Raw genomic sequence first — 21,756 nt, 5'->3', positions numbered from 1 at the left:
ATTTGGACGTGACAGAGGTTCTAATCCTCAGCTTGCTTTCAAGGCAACAGTGTGCAGACTGAGTAAAGATGAGACAAGACCTGGAGGTGGATCTCCTGTTGAACAGAAAATCATTTCTGAACTACTGATCAATTAACTAAGCCAACTAAACAACTTCCCGGCAGAGAAGATGGATTTAAACTTCCTTGAAACTGTATTTAATTGCCTGTGATCCGAAATGTTAAAAGGTTTTCCAATTATTTTTTTTTTTTTTAAATGGATTGGCTGTAATTTGAGTCACGGTGTGCTAATGAGCTGCCCCTCTGGCTGCCAGTTGGTTTCTCACAGTGGGAGCACATTTGATCTGCTGTTCATTCTCCCAGAGCACCGGCATATAACAGTGTTTTGACACATTTAGAAGGCTTACCCTAGGCTACACTGAACCCCCAGTGAATGCTATGAGACGGTGAGGCTTGGCTTGAATGATGTACAAGGCTGATTACACATCCAATCTTTGTCTGTTTTGTAAAGCACCTGTCTACTCTTCTGACCACTCAAAGTGCTTTTACATTACTGAGTCACATTCTCACATTCACACACTGGGGGCCGAGGCTACCATACAAGGTGCCACCTTATCTATCTATCTATCTATCTATCTATCTATCTACTCAGTACACACACACACACCAATGGAACAGCCATGAGGAGCAATTTGGGATTCAGTATCTTGCCCAAGGATACTTCAACACGCGGACTGGAGGAGCCGAGATCAACAACAGACGACCCCCTTTAGTCTCTGTGGTTGAACTTGCAAAGGCAACACAAAAAAATCAGATATAGACACATACATCCATCCATCCATCCATCCATCCATCCATCCATTTTCGTAACCTCTTATCCTCTTGAGGGTCGCGGGGGGCTGGAGCCTATCCCAGCTGACATTGGGTGTGAGGTGAGACTATCACAGGGCTGACAGAGACAGACAACCATTCACACTCACATTCACACCTACAGCCAATTTAGAGTCACCAATTAACCTGCATGTCGTTGGAACACAAATATGACATAAATGATGTGTAAATGAACTATGGTAAACTTCCCTCTATCTTGCCAGTGCCCAGATCAAGCATCACGGCAACATGGGGAAGCAGCGTTTCCTTATCCTTTACCTAGAAATATGCCACCTGCTGCGACTCTCAGTTCTTTTCTGTTTGCTGCTGCCTTTTATTGAATCAAACATTTATTCATTTCTTACACTTCACTGTAACTTTTATTCCTGTATTGTATACCTGTGTTAGTATGCCTTAGCTCGGTTTTATTTTATATCCTCTGGCTCTTTCATGCAGTTCTAAATTGCTGTTTTGTATGTGAAACATTTTGAATAACCTTGTTGCTGATATGCTATATTAATAAACGTAACTTGCCTTGCCAGATCTCCCTGCTTATCTCCCAGCTCAAATAATGCGCCATGCAATGGATTTCCGCTGGCTCAAGGGCCGTTTCTCGATCCACAGACTGTACTTTCAAATCAGGCAAGGCCAGTTTGTTTATATAGTGCCATTCAGCAACAAGGCGATTCAAGGTGCTCTACACAGAAGCATCAAGACAAAGTGCAAAAGAAGCACACTATAACACAGCCTTTAAATAAAATCAAAAATGCCACTACAGAGATGGAGAACAGAAAACAACTAGACCAGACGCTGCTGGCGACCTTTTATCGCTCCATGCAGACAGGAGGGCTCAGCAGAGGGTCATAAACACAGCTCAGAGGTTTATTGGCTGCCCTCTTTGGAAGAGATCTCCAGCTCCTGCTGCAGGAGGTCAGATCTATCATGAATAACTCCTCCCACCCAGCACGTTATCTGCTCGACCCAATGCCCTTGAGCAGGCGTGACATTGAAAACCTGCACCTACAGACTAACAAACAGTTTCTTTACCTGGGCAGCAAGAACACTAAACAAACAATAATCATGTGCGATATCTACACTGTGCACACACATCTTCCCCCTGACAGCACAGAGGATCTGTACAACCTAAGTGTCACCAATTCAGTATCTGACCAAACATCCCCTCCTCTGTTTCTGAGTTGAGTAAAGGCCAAAAAAGTTTTTAATGCAGAACATTATGATGTCACAGTGAAGTTGACATTTTAGATATAAAATATAAAATCACTTCATCTTTTTTTCTATTAAACATTTGTCGTTATTAGTGTATGAACCTTTGAGTTATAACCAAAAACATGTCTTGTAAGGTCACAGTGACCTTGATCTAATCAGTTAATCATTTCATGCTTGAGTTCAAGTGGACGTTTGTGCCAAATATGAAGAAATTCCATCGAGGCATTCTTGAGATACTGTGTACACGAGAATGAGGTGGACAGATGGACAGACAAACCAAAATCACAATGCCTCCAGCAGTGGCTATTGTAACAGCTAAGAAGAAGAAGTGGGACACTGAGAGGACTGAGGAGAGTAGACAGGAGTACAGGGAGATTCAGCATAAAGTGAAGGTAGAGGTGGCAAAGGCCAAACAACGGGCATACGACGATTTGTATGATAGGTTGGACAGTGAGGAGGGAGAGACTGTTTTATACAGGTTGGTGAGGCAGAGAAATAGAGATGGGAAGGACGTGCAGAAGGTTAGGGTGAAGGTTAGGGTTAGAGTTGTGGCAGCTACTGAGGGATAAGGTTGATGAGCCATACAAAGAAGCTATGGGAAAGAGTAGTGGAAGCTAGACTAAAAGCAGAAGTGATCTGTGGGCAGTATTATGGTTTCATGCCAAGAAAAAGTACTACAGATGCACTATTTGCTTTGAGGATGCTGATGGAGAAGTACAGAGAAGGTCAGAGGGAAGTGCATTGTGTCTTTGTAGATCTAGAGAAAGCATATTACAGGGTGCCGAGAGAGGAGCTGTAGTATTGTATGAGGAAGTCTGGAGTGGCAGAGAAGTATGTAAGAGTGGTGCAGGACATGTATGAGAGTTGTCAGACAGTGGTGAGGTGTGCTGTAGGTGTGACAGAGGAGTTTAAGGTGGAAGTGGGAATGCATCAAGGATCAGCTCTGAGCCCCTTTTTGTTTGTTATGGTGATGGACAGGTTGACAGATGAGATTAGACAGAGGATAGGGTAAGATGGAGGCAGATGATTTGCTGTGGCGACTCCAAAAGGAAACAGCCAAAAGAAGAAGGAGATGCATTCATGACGTAAGTTAAATGATACCTAATATCATTCTCATGATTATTACTGTTTAACAATATGCAGAGCGGTAACATTTTCTTTTAATATTCCTTGTAATAGAAAAAATCATCCGACAACCACCAAAGAACTGTTCAACTACTGTCTGCAATAAAATGTTGAAGCGTCTTCCTAGATTCTGTGTGTTTGAATGTGCACCCCATCAACAGGCATAACAAGCCAAAATATCCCGAGGCAAGCATAAAACACAAAAATTTGCAGCAGCAAACAGAGAAGTATTCAACCTTGATTTAAAAGAAGTGAGAGGTGCAGCAGACCTCGAGTTTTCTGGGAGTTTGTTCCAGAAATGTGGTACATTAAAACCAAACGCTGCTTCCCCATGTTTAGTCTTGAGTCTGGAGACACAAAGCAGACCTGTCACAGAAGACCTACAGAAGACCTCAGAGGTCTGGATGGTTCACAGTGTTGCAGAAGTGGTAGTAGTAGTATTTTGAATCTGATTCTCTGAGAAACAGGAAGCCAGTGTAAAGACCTCAGAACTAGAGTGATGTGATCAGTACAGACACGGATCAAAAAAGATCTATCAGTCTCCCAAACTCAAATCAAACTCCATCAAACAGAAAAACTAGGCAGTGCTGACCAAATACAAACCCAGATTATGTTGCTGTATTGCCTATTTCTCACCTTAAAATGTTTTCAGAAACATATTAACACACGACCATTTGTTACCAGCCGGCCATGAAATAGTTTTCTGATGGGCAAGTCGCATTACTGCTGCCTTCAAGTGATACTCCTGAGCTCGTGCTTACGCCATGGTTAGCCGTGTACACAATTACACATAATGCCGGAAATGATTGCTCTTCAATAGTGGGGTTTCCATCCACCTATTTTTATTCACATTTTCAAAAATTGTGGACAAAAAAAAACTGAAATTCAAAAAAAGGCTGAAAATTCGCAAAAAAGTTTTTACGCTTGGTGGGGGTGGATTTGTCAGCGTATCAATAAAAGGAAAATGCGACTTTTTTCTATGCAAACAGGTTTTGCGAATAAACAATGATGTACCGGCACACAGATCCTCAAATGTGGCCCTTGACATAAGGAAATGTTTCAGCCAGAGTTCGTGAGTGAAATGCTGCTGGACAACTACTTCCCAAAAGTTCTTCACACGCCTACGTTCCCATAGACACAGAACAATGCGGTGGTCTCCTTCCAGCTATTTCCAACAGTACTCTTAACATTAAACTTCTTCTTTGTCAGCTCTTCTTCAAGATGGTTAGGTACGCTGTGAACGCTGACAAAATGCTAACCAGAGTTCTCCCAAGAGCCGACAGGTTTATCAGGAATCTGTCCATGGTCAGTTGTTGAGTATCAGTTGAGTGTGTTGTTGTTTACAGTGGGCATAAGGCGCACTCTTCTTTTACGGGGGTGTTTTTATTTTGTTCATTTTTCACAAGAAGCGCCACCTACTGCTCTTCCTATTGACTCCCAATAATCGCAAAACAATAACGAATGGAAACGGGCATAAATTCACATTTTCTTTTGCGCATTTTCACAAAATTCGCTCAAACATTTCGATACATTTGGATGGAAACCCCACTAATGTACCCCTGGGTTTTAACAAAGCTGGGGAACACTGCGTTCTCCTACTCTGCACCTTGGACATGGAACAATCTTCAAAAAGATCAATCGATGAATTAAGGACATCATAAAGAATGTGGTGACAGAGACATGTGCTTGTTCCTCTTGAGAGGCCACTATGTTTGAATAGTTGTTGTTATATTGTGTTCTGATTGGCTGCTACCTCGTCCAGGTCTCTCTTGTAGAAGAGAGTTTCAATCTCAGTGGGACTTCCTGGTTAAATAAAAAAAAGATGAATAAATAAAATGGCATAATGACAAAGGAAAAAGACAAAGCCAGATATTTTCCTCCGACACATAAAGATAAGAAGAAAAACTCTGTAGGACGATAATCATAGAAATCGAGATTTCTCTAAATGTCAGAAAACTTATGAGGTTGTAAATGCCACAAGTCGGGGGCGTTCATGTGGATTCCTCTCATGAAGAAGGTAAACACAACCCTATTTGAAGGCAGGATATGTAGGTTTTCTTCCTCTTAAGCAAAAGCAAATGCCACCGTCTTTTTTCTCCATATTCTCCAGTCAAATAGCACCAATTTAGAAGTATTTGCTTCTCTTTACTGCATAGAAAGCCCAGCTTTATGAAAACATCATCTTTCCAGCAGTGATGTACTTCTTTAATTCCTGCTTGTCTTTCAGCCAAACCACCAGTCAGGCACATTGATCTCTTTAAGCTCTATTTATCCAGGCTAATGCTGAGCCTGCATAAATGTAGGCAAAAGGGCCTTTTCCTCTTAAACAAAATAACTCTGGGAAATAAACCGTTGATCTTTTGGGCACAAGGAGCCACCTCTCTGGATTTCTTTTTTTTTAACTGAAACACAAGAGACTAACATTGGCATACCAACTGCTTAACAGTGTGTGGAGCATATTCACTGTCCGTGAAAGCTAAAATACGGACATAAGAGACCAAACATAACAGAAATGAAAGACAATTACTTAAGAGGAATGCGACTGTACTAACAGGAAGGGCTATGTAAAGGTTATGTGAGATAAATTAACTTTTCTTTTGCTCATGTTGAAGTGTGTGCAGGGAGGCAGGGACGCAACTGTATGGATGTGTCTAAGAACGAGGAAGAAAACAGGGGGGTGCACAAACTGTCTGCTCACCCGGATGTTGTCCAGGACTCTCTTAAACTCCAGCGGCTCATCCTTTCCCTCCATGGCAGCTGGGTCTAGACCGTCGCCGCCATAAATAAACTGGATGATGTCGCCTGTGGAACTGCGCACTGTCAGATCGTACTGTGAGCACAAATCCTCCAGGGACTTCACCAGTCGTCTCTGTGGAAACACAGGCAGGGATACAGAAATATTACAGTGACATAAGGGACAGACACAAAACACAAGCACACTCTGTCTGCACTGACCTGAAATATAATCTTCTCACACTCTCGGCATATCTGAAAATACATCTGCATCTACAGAACCTAATTAACTCTGATGTTGGGATTCACAGGACCACAGATGATTTATCATTTGGTAAAATCATCACTGATTTACAGGCTTTTTCCTCTGCATGCTCTTTGTTTTCCAAACAAAGACATATATTTGACACCCATCTCCAGGAGGTCTCACCTCACACCTCAGTGAGACACAAGTCTCACAACTTGATTGGACAGTACTGTTACAGTGACATGCCCCTCTGTGATGTCACCAAACTCTAAGCTCAGTTCTGCTCCCTCCATGCCTTCTCTCTCTCTTGCTCCAACCGTGGAGCAGTGCACACCTCTTTCTGGCTGGGCCCGGAACAGCACAGAGGCCCAGACCCTGGCTCCATAGCCCAAACCACTAAAGGGAGGGCAATTGATCACAGACTCTCTTGCAAACACAAGGTTTGCAACTAGCTTTCCAGCAACAAGGAACTAAGTGAGTTAGCACCCAGTGTCTAACTCTACTAAACCCTGAGCGACCAGCTTCCTCGGAGTTTCACCTTTGGAACAAAGGACCCAACAAAGACTGCACCTGGAACCACTAGCCTTGATTCGGCCATTTTGGTAGTTCTCTGTTGTCAGCCATTTTGTTTTGCAGGCCAAACGGCTCTTTGATCACCACACCCGCCTTTGTCTTTCTCTTTTCTCTTTCACACACACACACACACACACACACACACACACACACACACAAAGCTTGTATATAGTTAGTTAGAATTTGTGTTTTGGTTTGCTTTGCTAGTTTGTGAATAAATATAATTCTTTGGAATCATACCTGCTGTCTGTTTAATGTTGCACAAAAGTGAATGAATAGTCAACCTCTGCTGCGTCAAGAACTCCGAAATCCTTCAGGTGTTACTGTTAATTTTGGTTGTTGTCATTAATTTGATTATTAATCAAACTCCAAATTAATAGTTTAGCCTATTTTATGAGACTGATATCTTTAACGGGAATGGTGCCCCACGAGGTGATTTAATGTTAATTAAGTCACATTATTTAACATAATTATTAATTATTATTAACAATTATTAATTATTTCCGATAGCCAATTAAATCCCAACATATTTGGTGCCCCTTGGTGAGACCTAATATGTTGATCCCAATATATTTGGTGCCTCCATGTGAGGTAAATATATGTTGATCCCAAAACTGATAAAAGTGCTCATGTGTTTTATGTGGAGACATATGTTGATTAATTGAAAGACAAAAAAATGTTGATGACTAACTAACCATTTAAGTACAACCCCAATTCCAACAAAAGTCAGGACATTGTGTAAAACAGAATGCAATGATTTGCAAATCCTTTTTGACACATATTCAATACAGCACAAACACAAGATATACTAAAGCCTGGTTCACACTACATGATATCAGTCCGATTATAGCCCGACGCAGCAACATACGGTGTTGGCATGGATCGTGAATGACAATAAGTGTCATACGCGATAATCCATTAGGGGTGGGGGAAAAAATCGATTTTTAGATGCATCGAGATTCTGTCTTGAACGATGGGAGCATCGATTTGGGAAACTCATAATCGATTTTAATTCTATTTTTACATTTGTTTTTCAAATTACCGTAACTCCTCAGCCATTCACGCTATCAACGTAATTCCAACGGATTCTGAAAGCTGAGAAGTGGAGCTTTCCAGTGATATATGTACATTACGGTAGTGATGTCATTACCTGTGGAGGAGGGGAGGGAAGTGGGCACAGCAGGAGGAGAGTGACAGCTGACGAGAAGAGTGCAAGTTGGACTGATTTAGTGGTGTTTTAGCAGAGTTTTGGTGAGTTTTAGTGGAGTTTGGGTGGTGTTTTCTTTGTGAATAATATTTAGTGTTGGAAATAATAGTATTTGTGGTTTTTTGAGAGCTTTTGAGTTTCTTTTATGATGTGTTTTTGAGAGTTTTTTGCCGTGTTTTCATCATGTTTTCACCATAGTTCGTAGTTTTGCCATCGATCGTTTTTTCTGCAATAGTTTGTGTTTTTATAGTTCATAGATAGTTATAGTCAGTTACAGTTTTGTAAACACTGGAGGAGAGATGTCGAGGAGGTCGACGAGGGACAGAAGAGTCCCGTTGAGATTTGTGGATGAGGAGGATGGACCGGAGGATACTGGTGGAGTGTAGTCATCTCAACCATAGTAAGTGATAGGCCTACAGTTTGTATGCACTGGATATGGATTCCCAGCTTTATTACAATCATGTTTTTCAATATCTAGTGTAAATTTTCTTATTCACTCGTTTTAGAATCAAGAATCGTTTTATAATCGAAATCGTTGCCCTCAGAATCGGAATTGAATGGAATCGTGAGATACCTAGAGATTCCCACTCCTATAATCCATCGTTTCATCTCGTGTAGTGTGTTATAGTAGACAACAACCAAAGCCTCGTCTGGGATGTCTCACGATGTTTCAACAGAAAGTCTAGCATGTTTGATTTTCTTTTTGCTGTTCAAGACTGCTCCCGTCACAGCTGTCACTTTGACCAATAGAAAAACAGAGATATCTGCTGCCGTAGACAGCACCCCAGGGTTTTATGTCTGGTTCACACTACACAACATTTCTGTCTGTTCGTACAGTCACTATGTCAGATTAGGCAATTGCGGAGTCATGAAATTGTGCCATGACTTGGCCGACAGACACGACACACTACATGATGGGCCACACCAATTATCCTTGGTTGTCTTTCACGACGTGTGTGATGTCATCGGGATAATCTTGTCCTATTTTTATTACTTTTACTATTATTTCAGTCACTGTGTCTGTTCATGTGTCAGCTGAAATGTTGTTGTAGTGATGTAAAAAGGGCCAGCACCGTGCGCAAACATGCAAGTCACCGAATCCTCCACAACAAGTTCCTACAAATGTTTCACAATAAAAGCCTATTTAGAAAATGGAGGGATTCTCTCAACCAAAGTTATAAGGGGCTTTTAATGTGAAACAGATACAGGAAGTGTTGAGTTTGAAATGGCGGAGCGATGTATTAACTTGGTTAAGAAGGCCCAGTCCGTTGTTGGCCTGAAGTTGAGCACTTTTGAGGAGGTGGTGGAGGACAGAATCCAGGCCAAATTCAATAGGATCATATACAACACCACCCATCCTCTCCATAAATCACTTGACACATTCAAAAGCACATTCAGCACCAGATACAGACTCCCCTGCTGTTCAAAAGAGCGCTACAAAAAAATCATTCATACCCACAGCAATACAACTGTACAGCTCCTCCTTTTTTTTTTTTTTACAAAGATATGTATTGTACTGTTTTTACACCTTTTATTCACACCTTGTGATCTTATGTACTTTTATGATTTTTCTTGTGTCAGTATGTGTGCTGTGTTCTTGTGATTTGTGTCTTTTTTGTCATTATTGCCCCTGCTGCTGAGGACATTTTAAATCTATCTATCTATCTATCTATCTATCTATCTATCTATCTATCTATCTAACTTAATCAAGGCAAACGGGAGCGGATAAAAAGTAAAAATATGAAAATACAGAGGGATTAATAAATGACGGCCCACTTATAATGTAGTCTGTTTCATATGAAGCTGGTAGAATAACCCGATGACATCACACACGTTGTGAAAGTCGACTGGGGATAATTGGTGTGGACCATCATGTAGTGTGTCACGTCTTTTGGCCAAGTTACGGCACGATTTTATGACTCCACAATCGCGTAAGCTGACGTAGTGACTGTCAGTATGGACAGAAATGTTGTGTAGTGTGAACCAGGCATAATACTGCTCATATTAATAATAATAATCTTTTTTGTTTGTTTGTTTGTTTTTTATAAATATACACTCATTCTGAAATTGATGCCTGCAGCACGTTGCCACACATTTTTAATGGGAGACAAGTCTGGACTGCAGGTTAGTACCAGCACTCTTTTACGATGAAGCCATGCTGCTGTAACGTGCAGAATATGTCTCAATGTCTCGCTGGAATATACAGGGACATCACTAAAAAGACGTTGCCTAGATGGCAGCATATGTTGCTCCAAAACCTGCATGTGCTGTTTAGCATTCATGGTGCCCTCACAGATGTGCAAGTTATCAATGATGCCATGGGCACTAACACACCCCCATACCATCACAAATAATGTCTTTGCGCTGGTGACAATCTGGATGATCCTTTTCCTCTTTAGCCCGGAAGACACAACGTCCATGATTTCCAACAACAATCTATCACAGCACACTTTTCCAGTTTGTGTCAGTCCATCTCAGATGAGCACAGGCCCAGAGAAGTTGCTCCTGTCATAATGTTTTTGTAACACGCTGCAGACATCCAATCAAAATGATCATATATTTACAAAAAAACAAAATGTAGCAGTTTGAAACATCAATTATCTTGTCTTCATGCTGCATTCAATGAAATACATGTCCAAATTATTACGTTACGTTATGTTTTAGAGTGAGACAGTGTCTCAACCTTTTTGGAATTGAGGTTGTAATTTGCAAAAAAAGCCAAACATTCACCAGGTCCAGCTTCCAGATGTGAGGATTTGTTGCTATTCAGGATCCTGCAGGCCACTCAATTAATTACCATTTTTGGCTGGTGAGTGAAACAAATCTCGCAGTCACCTGCATATTTTACCAGCATTTGGCTGGAGGCTGGTGCTAATTTCAGACCCCGGTTGGACAATGAGCAATATAAGGATGTCATCATGGGCTCTGGGAGTTTGTGCTGGGCATTTCTGACTTTTTTTTTTTTTTTTTTGATGACAAAATGTAACATTAGTAAAATGGGAACTTATGAGAGCAGTGAGCGTTAGGGCTGAATGTCATGGGAGAATAATCTAATTGTTATTGTTAGAACAATATTGTGATTACAGTTTAGTATGCTATTTATTTAAGCTCCATATCTTCCTCTATCTTCTTCCTTATCTGTATTATTATTATGGTTATTGAAAAATAAATATGAATCTTACTGATTATCAGTAACAGTAATGTAATATTTAGATGACTCAAAGCCTTGTTGTAAACATGTGAATCATTCTGGCTTCAGCTTCCAGAACGTGGTCAGGATGTTAATGCTCACTTCATGGCTAAGGCTGCGTTCACATCAAGCGCTGAAGCGATAAAACAACTCCCTTTATGCTTCTGAATGTGGGAGGTAAATCTAGGCTGCGGCAGTGAGGCTACAGGAAGGGCCGGAAAAACAATAACCAAAAAAAAAGGACTGGCCTTGGTGAAAAGTTAAAACAGATTCAACTTCTGGGGAAACTCAACACAACATAACCGACGATCAGGTTGGAAATATGACCGCAGTCCACCGGATCAAGTTATACATTCATTGTTATTGTAGAATTTTAGTAAGTAAAACAAACAACCTATGTATTAACAGCCTGTGTGTACCATCCTACAAAGGAAAGCACTCGCTTTGTTTGTGTGTGTGCACGTGTCTTTTGTGGCAGGTGGTTTCCATCTCCCACTCCCCCAGAAATGGGCCATTACAGTCTACACCATCGTACCACCCTGCAGCTAATTGCCACAATGCCTGATTTGGTGTGAATGCAGCCTAATGCCCCTCAGTTTACCCAGCAGCTAGGAAGCAAGACGTGGGAACTTGCTCTCGATGAGCTGCAGCATTTATTTATTCCTGGACAAACTGAAGCCAACACTGCTCATTTGCTACCACTTGACAACTTGACTACTACATTCCTCTCTGCTCTCATCACCAGAGGGAGGGCATCTGAGGGCGTCCGCAGTCCCTTTCTCTCTTGTGCTTGCTTGACCACACATTCACTACACACACACACACACACACACACACTACACACTACACTTCTCTTACAATAATGTCATACTCTAACATGCCGTTTGCAATTACACCCGGCCTTGGCCATTTGAACATGGAAGTACTGCGAGTCTTGCAGCTTGCTCGTGGCATTTTTCTTTATCAATTCTCATTCAGACGTGTCATCTAGAGTGTAAGGCAGTGTGTGTGTGTGGGTGTGTGTGCATGTGAAGTCCTCAGGGTAATGTACTTCCAACCCTGTAGTTCAACTCAACTCAACTCAAATTATTCATAAAGCACGTTTAAAAACAACTCACGTTGACCAAAGTGCTGTACAAAAGGAATAAAATGCTAAAAAACACATACGTAGGGGTGACAAAATTGTCAGGTACACAGCTCACACATATATAGACACAACACACACAGGCACACATCAGGGAAAACCACATCAGGGGGACTCAAACACTAATGACTAGAAGTAGGTTTTGAGCCAGGACTTAAATGATTCAATGGTGGGGGTAGGGTTGTCACAATACTAAAATTTCAAACTGGATATCAATACCCAGGAAAATATTCAATACTCGATACCATTTTCGATACAGCAGCAAAAAATTAAGAGGCATGTCATTTTTTAAATAAAGATCAGAATAGTAACATCAATGATAACAACAAAAAATCCCCCCAAAATAAATAACAACCAGAAACAAGATCTGTCCATACAAATGTATTTATCTACAGCCCTGTTTATTTTCTGTGCTTCTGGTGAATTGACACCATATTTTTGTTGCTGATCAAATAGAGTTGGTAGTTTAGGCTCAGGATGCTCCTGTTTCTACCTCACTATGTGATCAGAGAACCAGGGGTTACGGGAGAAACCAAACGTTTTTTCAGCTTCAATCTGTTACTTTACAGTTAACATAACTTTTCAGACACACATAATTGTGTTGTCCTGTTAAACTAACATTGTCTATTAATGTTACAGACGGGCATGACTGATATGCTTAGCTCCCACATTAACGTTAGAAGTTACATTTTAGTTTGATGCTGGCGACACCAGCTGCTCAGCTGCTAGTGAGGGGAAGGGCTGTACCTGCCATCTGCAGCGTGCTGTGTTCACTTCACTAAATATTTCCAAAGAGCGCTATTTCCTTTATCATTTTTGACCAAAACTGGCTGCTCTGATCCTCCTGCAGCCGCGCTGGCCATATGCACAGCGATGACAACAAGTCGGGTTGCAGCGAGGGCTCTGTGCCTGCCAGACGCTGCCTGCACAGCACGTGTCCGTCGGACCCGTCGCGCTCACCCAACAGGCGCTGAGGTGGCGTGCACTGTTAGTATCGAAACTTTTGTAAATTAGTATTGTATCCGGATACAGCGTTTGAGTATCAATACTTTTCAGAGTATCAATACTTTTGACAACCCTAGGTGGGGGCATATCTGAGATCTTGGTTAGACTGTGCGTTAATATCGATCTGAATTGATTCATCTTTTAGCCCATGTGAGAGTGAACTAAAACAGTACGGGCCAGACATAATACATAGGTTGTTTTAATAGGGAACTCCCAAAGGGGGAGCTGCAGATTCAGGTGATAATCCTCTGTAGGTTCAACACTATGAGCGACCCCTTACATATTTTTTTCACAGTCATTAAAAATATCGGTTATAGCCGCAATTCAAGTGGAAAAGTGCCCCATATCATGTCTTTTTTCATCATCTTTTTTTCCCCATTGTCCAGTCGGATGATCTGAGAGGCCGGCCTTCTGTGGTGGTCACGACGACAGGTTTACAGCAGGTAAACAATGGAGGAGAAACTGGTGGTAGCGGTTGCTGGATACCCAGAGCTATATGGCCTAATGATAGACAGCAGAATGTCAAACTGCCCCCAAGTCATTCTAAAATACGCCTGGAAAAGGCCATCATCCATGTTCCAGCTGGTCAAGGAGCTTCATGGTGAAGCTCCTGGACCAACTGGTGGTTCTCCCCATGATCCACCCTCTTTTTTAGGGTCTCATGTACCCACACAGATCTCCATTTCCCTGTGCTCAACAAACTGTTTACTGTCAGCCTCTCACCCTCAACCAGAGCTACAGCAAGTACCCTCGGCCTCAACAGTGTAGTAACTAGATACCAATTACTGTCAAAAAACTAAAATAAATAAATAAAGATTGATTACATGATTGATTAACCTGTGAATGGGGCCTGAAGAAGTCTGACACAACCCCCAAACAGTTGCCTGTATTTGATGCTTTTGAGACATGTTTTGTTCCAAAACAGAATTTTTTTTAACAGAAATATCCACAGTTGGTAGAGGGGAGGAGGGAATAGTTAAAATTGTGGATCAATACCTCGTAAGCTCCACCCAAATCCAAAGCATTATCAGTTCCTGCTACAGAATAGTTACTACTACTGGAAAAACCTGCATGAACCCACCACAGTCGACTGAACAAACGGTAAAGACCTTGAAGGAAACTGCGAAATGGAGCATACTTTCATTGAGTGAAATGTGGGCACAAAAGTCCTCAGGCATTACCTGCATGTAACCGGTCTCTGCAGTTTTCACTGCAGTGTCCACCAGTCCCTCCCGGCCAGCCATGGTGTGGAAGAAGAACTCTGTGGGTGTTAGGCCAGAATAGAAGCTGTCGGCTACAAAGCCTTTAGCAGCAGGCAGCTGTAGAACAATCATTTCAAACCATTAGGCAGGCTTGAGTAAGGTGTGAGACGTGTGAAACATGCCTACAGTTGTCATTGATGTTTTCCAGTTTTCATGTTATCATGGAATTAATTAGTTTTTTCTATCTATCAATGAGCATCACAGAGATAGAAATGGAGACAAAATGGTAATTGAACATATTGATGCTTTTTGATTAAGCCAATACAAAGACTGTATATCCCATGATCCCCTTGAGGCAAAGATAGCAGGATAAGTAAGATAAATAATTGAATCTTACTTTTGAGTGCTTTTCAAAGTGAGGCAGGGAGCGATTCTCAAAACCATCAGGTACTCGAGAGCCACTTATGGCCTGCTGACCCACGCAGGCAATCATCTGAGAGATATTAATGAAAGATCCTGTATGAAAGGACAGACAAGAAGGTGAATAACACTGCACAAAAAAAGAATATTTATAATTGAGCAGAAGAGCCAAGTAGATTTTATTTGTAGTTTTAGATCATAGTTGCTCCAAGTGCAGCTCCCGGGACAATGGCAGCCCTTGAATACGACATGGAGTACATGCATTAAGCCATATTTTTATCATCTGCGATCCACTTCAATAGGTTATTCTTTACACACTTCTTGACCACTACTTCAAACTGCACCCCCCTAACAACCGTCTCTCAGGTTAGGAATGACAACCGGTAAAAAGCTACCAGCTGCATGGAAACTGGTGGCTAACAGCTTTTGTTGTTACCTAAAGTTGGCAATTACAGTGGACCGCTCTGCAGTTAAATGTGGAGGTGAGACGAAAAAGCCACTATGAAAATAACGGCTATATGGTTGAGGAGAAAAGACGGTTATAGGGAAAATGGATGACCTTGTCAGACCTCAGGGGACATTCATTCATTCATTTTCCATAACCACTTATCCTGTTAGGGGTCATGGGGGCTGGAGCCTATCCCAGCTGACATTGGGTGACGGCAGGGTACACCCTGGACAGGTCACCAGACTATCACAGGGCTGACACATAGAGACAGACAACCATTCACACTCACATTCACACCTACGGGCAATTTAGAGTCACCAATTAACCTGTACGTCTTTGGACTGAGGGAGGAAGCTGGAGTACCCAGAAAAAAACCTCGCTTACACAAGGAGAACATGCAAACTCCGCACAGAGGGGCACCCCACCCTCGGGTTCGAACCCCCCACCCGAGGTCAAACCAGAGACCCTCTTGCTGTGAGGCAACAATGCTAACCACTGCAGCCCCGTGCCGCCTACCTCAGAGGGCAGGTGAAGTGAAATCAGGTGAGTTTGGTGTTTAGGCATCTACCGCTAGCTCACCTAGCACCACTGAACTAGATAACGTTACAGCTCAGCCGACGAGGCTGATTTATGTTTACATCTTGGCCTGTTATGAGCATAAGCGTCCATGAGTAGATGCATGCCTTCTTCTGCGCAGTGATACGGATGGTGGGTGGAGTTTGGTAGAAAGAAAATAGTTCCTACATGAAACTGCTCACAACAAGTTCTGTGGATTATCTTATCCTAAATATCCTAAATATTTAATCTACCTCAAAAACTTGACTTTTTAGAATGTAGTTGCTTGCTGGAGTTTGGGACAAAAGAATTTCATGACACGTATTGTGTATAACCTTGCTGAGCCATATAGACATTGATTTCTCTTAGACTTTGACTGGCCAGGAATTTCTCTATTTCTTACTCCACCTTTTTCTTGAGAGGAAGTTGTCCTTTCTCAGTCTGAAAGCCAGATGACATTTGGCTGTACTGGTAATGCCTGACTATGTACCCAGACTTTTTGTTCTTTTCTGTTCCTGTCTCACACATTCCCTTTCTGTAAAGCCCTTGATCTTTCAATTCTTTTTGTGTGAGAAAGTCCATGAGAATCAAGGCACTTCCTTGCTTGTGAATCTGTAGACTACAGTGACGGCCAGACTGTCTGTTCCCCAGCAACATTTAAGAGTCATATATTTCATTGCAACTCAATACTTAAGACCTTACAGAGTCCAAGGTCAACTTGTGAATAAAAGAAACTTCTGGTCTGTAAGGATTTTGCTTGGTCATACACAGAGTGTATATTTCCCGAAGTAAATCTACATTAAGAATCAATGTTCAAGTGGAAGAGCAACATGTCTGCTTGAACTCAGGGGTCGCTGTCAGGGTGCCAAAGTCTTTACAGGTTAAGGCCATAATTAGGTTAAAATGACTGCTGATGGAGCTCCTGCTGTGGTTTTCCCAGTTTAATCCATTACATGGCAATATCACATATTAATAAGACTGCACTATTTTTACGCTGTATTGCATTAAAAGATATATATCTCAATATTTTAAAATCTCCTCTAAATTACTGTAAACTATTAAAATAGTAAACTACTAAATAAACAGTTCCAATAAAGCCAATTAAAGTACTGCTATATGTTTAGTAAGGTACTGTTAAAATAAAGTTAAATAAAATATTGTTACTACAAAGTTTAATTACTGTTACAATAAAGTTGAATAAAGTGCTGCTATAATAAAGTTAAAGTATTGTTATAATAAGGTTGAGTAAAGTACGATAATAAAAAAAGTTGAATTAAGTACTATTAAAGTACTGTTATGTTAAAGTTAAATGAAGTACAATTATAATTAAGTTAATTAAAGTACTGCTACAATAAAGTTGAGTGAAGTACTGTTAAAATACTGTTATAATAAAGTTAAATAAAGTACTACTGAAGTACTATTATAATAGTTGAATAATATACTATCATAAAAAAGTTGAATAAAGTCCCATCATAAAAAAGTTAAATAAAGTATTGTTATAATAACGTTATATAAAGTATTGTTAAAAGTAATTAATAAAATCAAAGCAGAGAGTGCTTTTATTCTGAAGCACCAGGCTCATCTCAGGCTGGAAGTGTTGATGTTTTTGCTGTGTTTACAGTTAGCTGTTAGCTGTTAGCGGAAAGTAAAAACTGTTACAGCGCTGACGTTGAACTTGAGGATTTGTTTGCTGCGAGCTGTAATTAAACTAACAGCTCTCCAGTTTCTATCTTAATCATATTTGCAAGTCGCACTGGTGCTCCATGGTCACAAAATGCGACTAAATGGTCGCAGTCTGGAACCCTTCAGACACAGAAACACACGCCTCATCTGCTCACACACTATCACCCAGGAGAGAGTGGTCTATTTTTTTCTTTTTGTGTTTTTGAGAGGGAGAGATCCATTGGACAGAGTGAGAGAACCTAAACGTCAAAGCAAGCCTCATGCCGGTGGCTTACAAAACATGTCTCTACGTTCATTTTATATATCCCACGTGGAACATGCCATAATACATTGAGTGTAATCAAAATTGCTCACCCCTACCTCAGCATTCACAAAAAGATCTTCTGAACAAAAGGTTTCATTGTTTTGTATTATCATGTTTCCTTTCCAGCGAGTTTACCTTTGGAGCCACAAAGAGCCATTATCAGAGGGCTGTTGCTCTTGTCGAGCTCCCTGAGGCAGGCACTGCCAGCTCGGTCTCTGATGACAGACAGCTCCCTCAAGATTAGAGCCTGTTGAGAAAGACACACAAAATAAGACAACTTACGTGTTCTTAGGCACGTTTGTAGCCTTTTCAAACAGCTTCCATAGACATTTCAGTTTCAGTTCACTGCAATGTCTTTTCAAAATGCCAAGAATCTTTTCTTTTCTTACTTAGTACAACAGAATTGCTTTGGGAAACCACTCATGTCACACTACCCTCTGTACATGTCTGCAAAAACCCCCGAGTCCCACATAAAAGGGCAAAAATGGTCGCTTGACTATGTAATGAATGTAATAAAGCACTTTCAGCAAATGTTTGGATTGATGAAGATGAAGCTCCCTTGAGAGATAAAAGTAGTCTGTGAATGTAGATGTTATTCAGCCCAAATAAACACAACTGCATTGTGACCAGATGAAATACAGCATTCAAAAAATATCTGAAATACACTGAACAAAAATATAAACGCAACACTTTTGTTTTTGCTCCCATTTTTCATGAGCCAAACTCAAAGATCTAAAACATTTTCTATATACACAAAAGACCATTTCCCTCAAATATTGTTCACAAATCTGTCTAAATCTGTGTTTGTGAGCACTTCTCCCTTGCCGAGATAATCTATCCCACCTCACAGGTGTGGCATATCAAGATGCTGATTAGACAGCATGATTATTGCACAGGTGTGCCTTAGGCTGGCCACAATAAAAGGCCACTCAGAAATGTTCAGTTTTATCACACAGCACAATGCCACAGATGTCGCAAGTTTTGAGGGAGTGTGCAATTGGCATGCTGACTGCAGGAATGTCCACCAGAGCTGTTGCCCGTGAATTGAATGTTCATTTCTCTACCATAAGCCGTCTCCAAAGGCGTTTCAGACAATTTGGCAGTACATCCAACCGGCCTCACAACCGCAGACCACCTGTAACCACACCAGCCCAGGACCTCCACATCCAGCATGTTCACCTCCAAGATCGTCTGAGACCAGCCACCCGGACAGCTGCTGCAACAATCGGTTTGCACAACCAAAGAATTTCTGCACAAACTGTCAGAAACCGTCTCAGGGAAGCTCATCTGCATGCTCGTTGTCCTCATCGGGTTAGGGTTGTGGCGTGTGTGGCGTCGTGTGGGTGAGCGGTTTGCTGATGTCAACGTTGTGGATCGAGTGGCCCATGGTGGCAGTGGGGTTATGGTATGGGCAGGCGTATGTTATGGACAACGAACGCAGGTGCATTTTATTGATGGCATTTTGAATGCACAGAGATACTGTGACAAGATCCTGAGGCCCATTGTTGTGCCATTCATCCACGACCATCACCTCATGTTGCAGCATGATAATGCACGGCCCCATGTTGCAAGGATCTGTACACAATTCCTGGAAGCTGAAAACATCCCAGTTCTTGCATGGCCAGCATACTCACCTTACATGTCACCCATTGAGCATGCTCTGGATCGGCGTATACGACAGCGTGTTTCAGTTCCTGCCAATATCCAGCAACTTCGCACAGCCAATGAAGAGGGACCAACATTCCACAGGCCACAATCAACAACCTGATCAACTCTATGCGAAGGAGATGTGTTGCACTGTGTGAGGCAAATGGTGGTCACACCAGATACTGACTGGTTTTCTAACCCCCCCAGACAATAAAAGTGGCCTTTTATTGTGGCCAGCCTAAGGCACGCCTGTGCAATATTCATGCTGTCTAATCAGCATCTTGATATCCCGCACCTGTGAGGTGGGATGGATTATCTCAGCAAAGGAGAAGTGCTCACTAACACAGATTTAGACAGATTTGTGAACAATATTTGAGGGAAATGGTCTTTTGTGTATATAGAAAATGTTTTAGATCTTTGAGTTCAGCTCATGAAAAATGGGAGCAAAAACAAAAGTGTTGTGTTTATATTTTTGTTCAGTGTATATCGAAAATATTATGACGGAATTTTCTGTGCTTTCTGGCCTTGAAGCATAACTCCCCAGTCTGTTTTTAGACAGACCATGAGGATTTCAAGGAAATGCATTTCAATAAAAAAACCAAAAAGAGGCCTGTGGATTGTTTTCATTATTCCAAACAAGGAGTTCATTGTCACATACAATGTAAATACAAAGTAGCTTGTGAGTTCCTGGTGTGTGTGCTGCGTTGCCTGGCAACAGACTGGGGGAACTGTTTTTTTTTTTTTCACAGAGCTACATAACATACTTAAATAATTTATTTCATCACCTTTTGTTAACATTTCCTTACTCAGCATTGCTGTTTAAGCTGTTGTGGAGCTGTTGTATAAAAGCAATATCACACTCGAGGTCGTGATGTTGTACTGTATATCGTCACAGCTGTAATTGTCTTCGTCTATGACCGAATCACAGCCGTGATGATATACAGTAGGCCTACAACATCACTCCCTCTCGTGTGATATTGCTTATGTATGTATGTATGTATATATATATATATATATATATATATATATATATATATATATATATATATATATATATATACATATATACATACATACATAAGGGATAAAAAATAGTGAGCCGGTGACTGTTGAAAAATAACTCCTGACAGGGGAAGAGGGTGGGAGTGGATGAACCCGGTTAAAGAGTACCCGCCCGGACGGGATGCTCTAAAACTAAAGCGAGCATGCCCACAAGGAGGCAGGGATCATTTCATTGGTCAACAGTAAATCTGGCATTCTATTGGTTGGGGGATTTTGACAGGGTTGTTACACAAAAAAATCCAAGCGCAAGGCAGAAATCTGAGAGAAGAAATTCTGCGAGCGCACAGAAACAGTTTGAGCGCGAGGAGAAAAGTCGAAGCTCGAACAGGAAATCTGTGCAAGCAACATGGTATCTGAGTGCAAGCAACATGGTATCCTAGTGCGAGCAACATGGTATCTGAGTGCGAGCAACATGGTATCTGAGTGCAAGCAACATTGTATCTGAGTGTGAGCAACATTGTATCTGAGTGTGAACAACATGGTGTCCTAGTGCGAGCGACATGGTATCTGAGTGTGAGCAACATTGTATCTGAGTGCGAGACATGGTATCTGAGTGCGAGCAACATTGTATCTGAGTGTGAACAACATGGTGTCCTAGTGCGAGCGACATGGTATCTGAGTGTGAGCAACATTGTATCTATCAGTCAGAGCTGCTTAGGCAATTTGCTGCTGAAAATCATGACATCCCGACATCTATTATAACTGTCTTTTCAAAATTATTACACATCTTGATTATATTCATATACACCACTTCATCAGTGCGTAAGTCACACACAGCGCTGGTACCTAACGCACAAATTCCCTGCTGCTCGTGTGTTCTAATAATTCTAATGAAAAACTAAGACGATAAATATTTGTTAATGACCTATTTTCATGACGAAAACAAGACTACATCTAAATAAGAAGTAGTCTTGGTAAGAGAATCATGAGGAAATGTATTGTATTTATATAAAAATATGAAAGATGGACGAAAGGACAAATGAACTTAAGGACCTGCATTGTATCCTGACCACATTGTATCCTACTTGCATTCATCAACGCTGTGTCTCTGCTAATGATCATCTTAATGTGACCAGTTCATGGAAGGACAGAATTGACAGATGTATAGACTATAT

At 41.3% G+C, this 21,756-nt stretch overlaps 1 protein-coding gene across 2 annotated transcripts in view; it reads right to left on the bottom strand.

Moving 5' to 3' along the window:
- The window catches only part of polr3a (polymerase (RNA) III (DNA directed) polypeptide A), a 60,703-nt gene that overhangs the window by 15,826 nt on the left and 23,121 nt on the right, over window positions 1-21,756 (bottom strand). For both annotated transcript variants that reach the window (XM_033612133.2, XM_033612134.2), the window contains exons 17-20: window positions 18,068-18,179; window positions 14,920-15,038; window positions 14,502-14,639; window positions 5,920-6,090 (exon numbers count right to left, since the gene is read on the bottom strand). In XM_033612133.2, the coding sequence (XP_033468024.2) occupies window positions 5,920-6,090; window positions 14,502-14,639; window positions 14,920-15,038; window positions 18,068-18,179 (540 nt within the window). The remainder of the gene's footprint in view (window positions 1-5,919; window positions 6,091-14,501; window positions 14,640-14,919; window positions 15,039-18,067; window positions 18,180-21,756) is intronic.

This window comes from Epinephelus lanceolatus, chromosome 21 (assembly GCF_041903045.1).
Source record: "Epinephelus lanceolatus isolate andai-2023 chromosome 21, ASM4190304v1, whole genome shotgun sequence".
NCBI classification, from domain to species: Eukaryota; Metazoa; Chordata; class Actinopteri; order Perciformes; family Serranidae; genus Epinephelus; species Epinephelus lanceolatus.
This window is presented reverse-complemented; position numbering and strand designations above follow the sequence as displayed.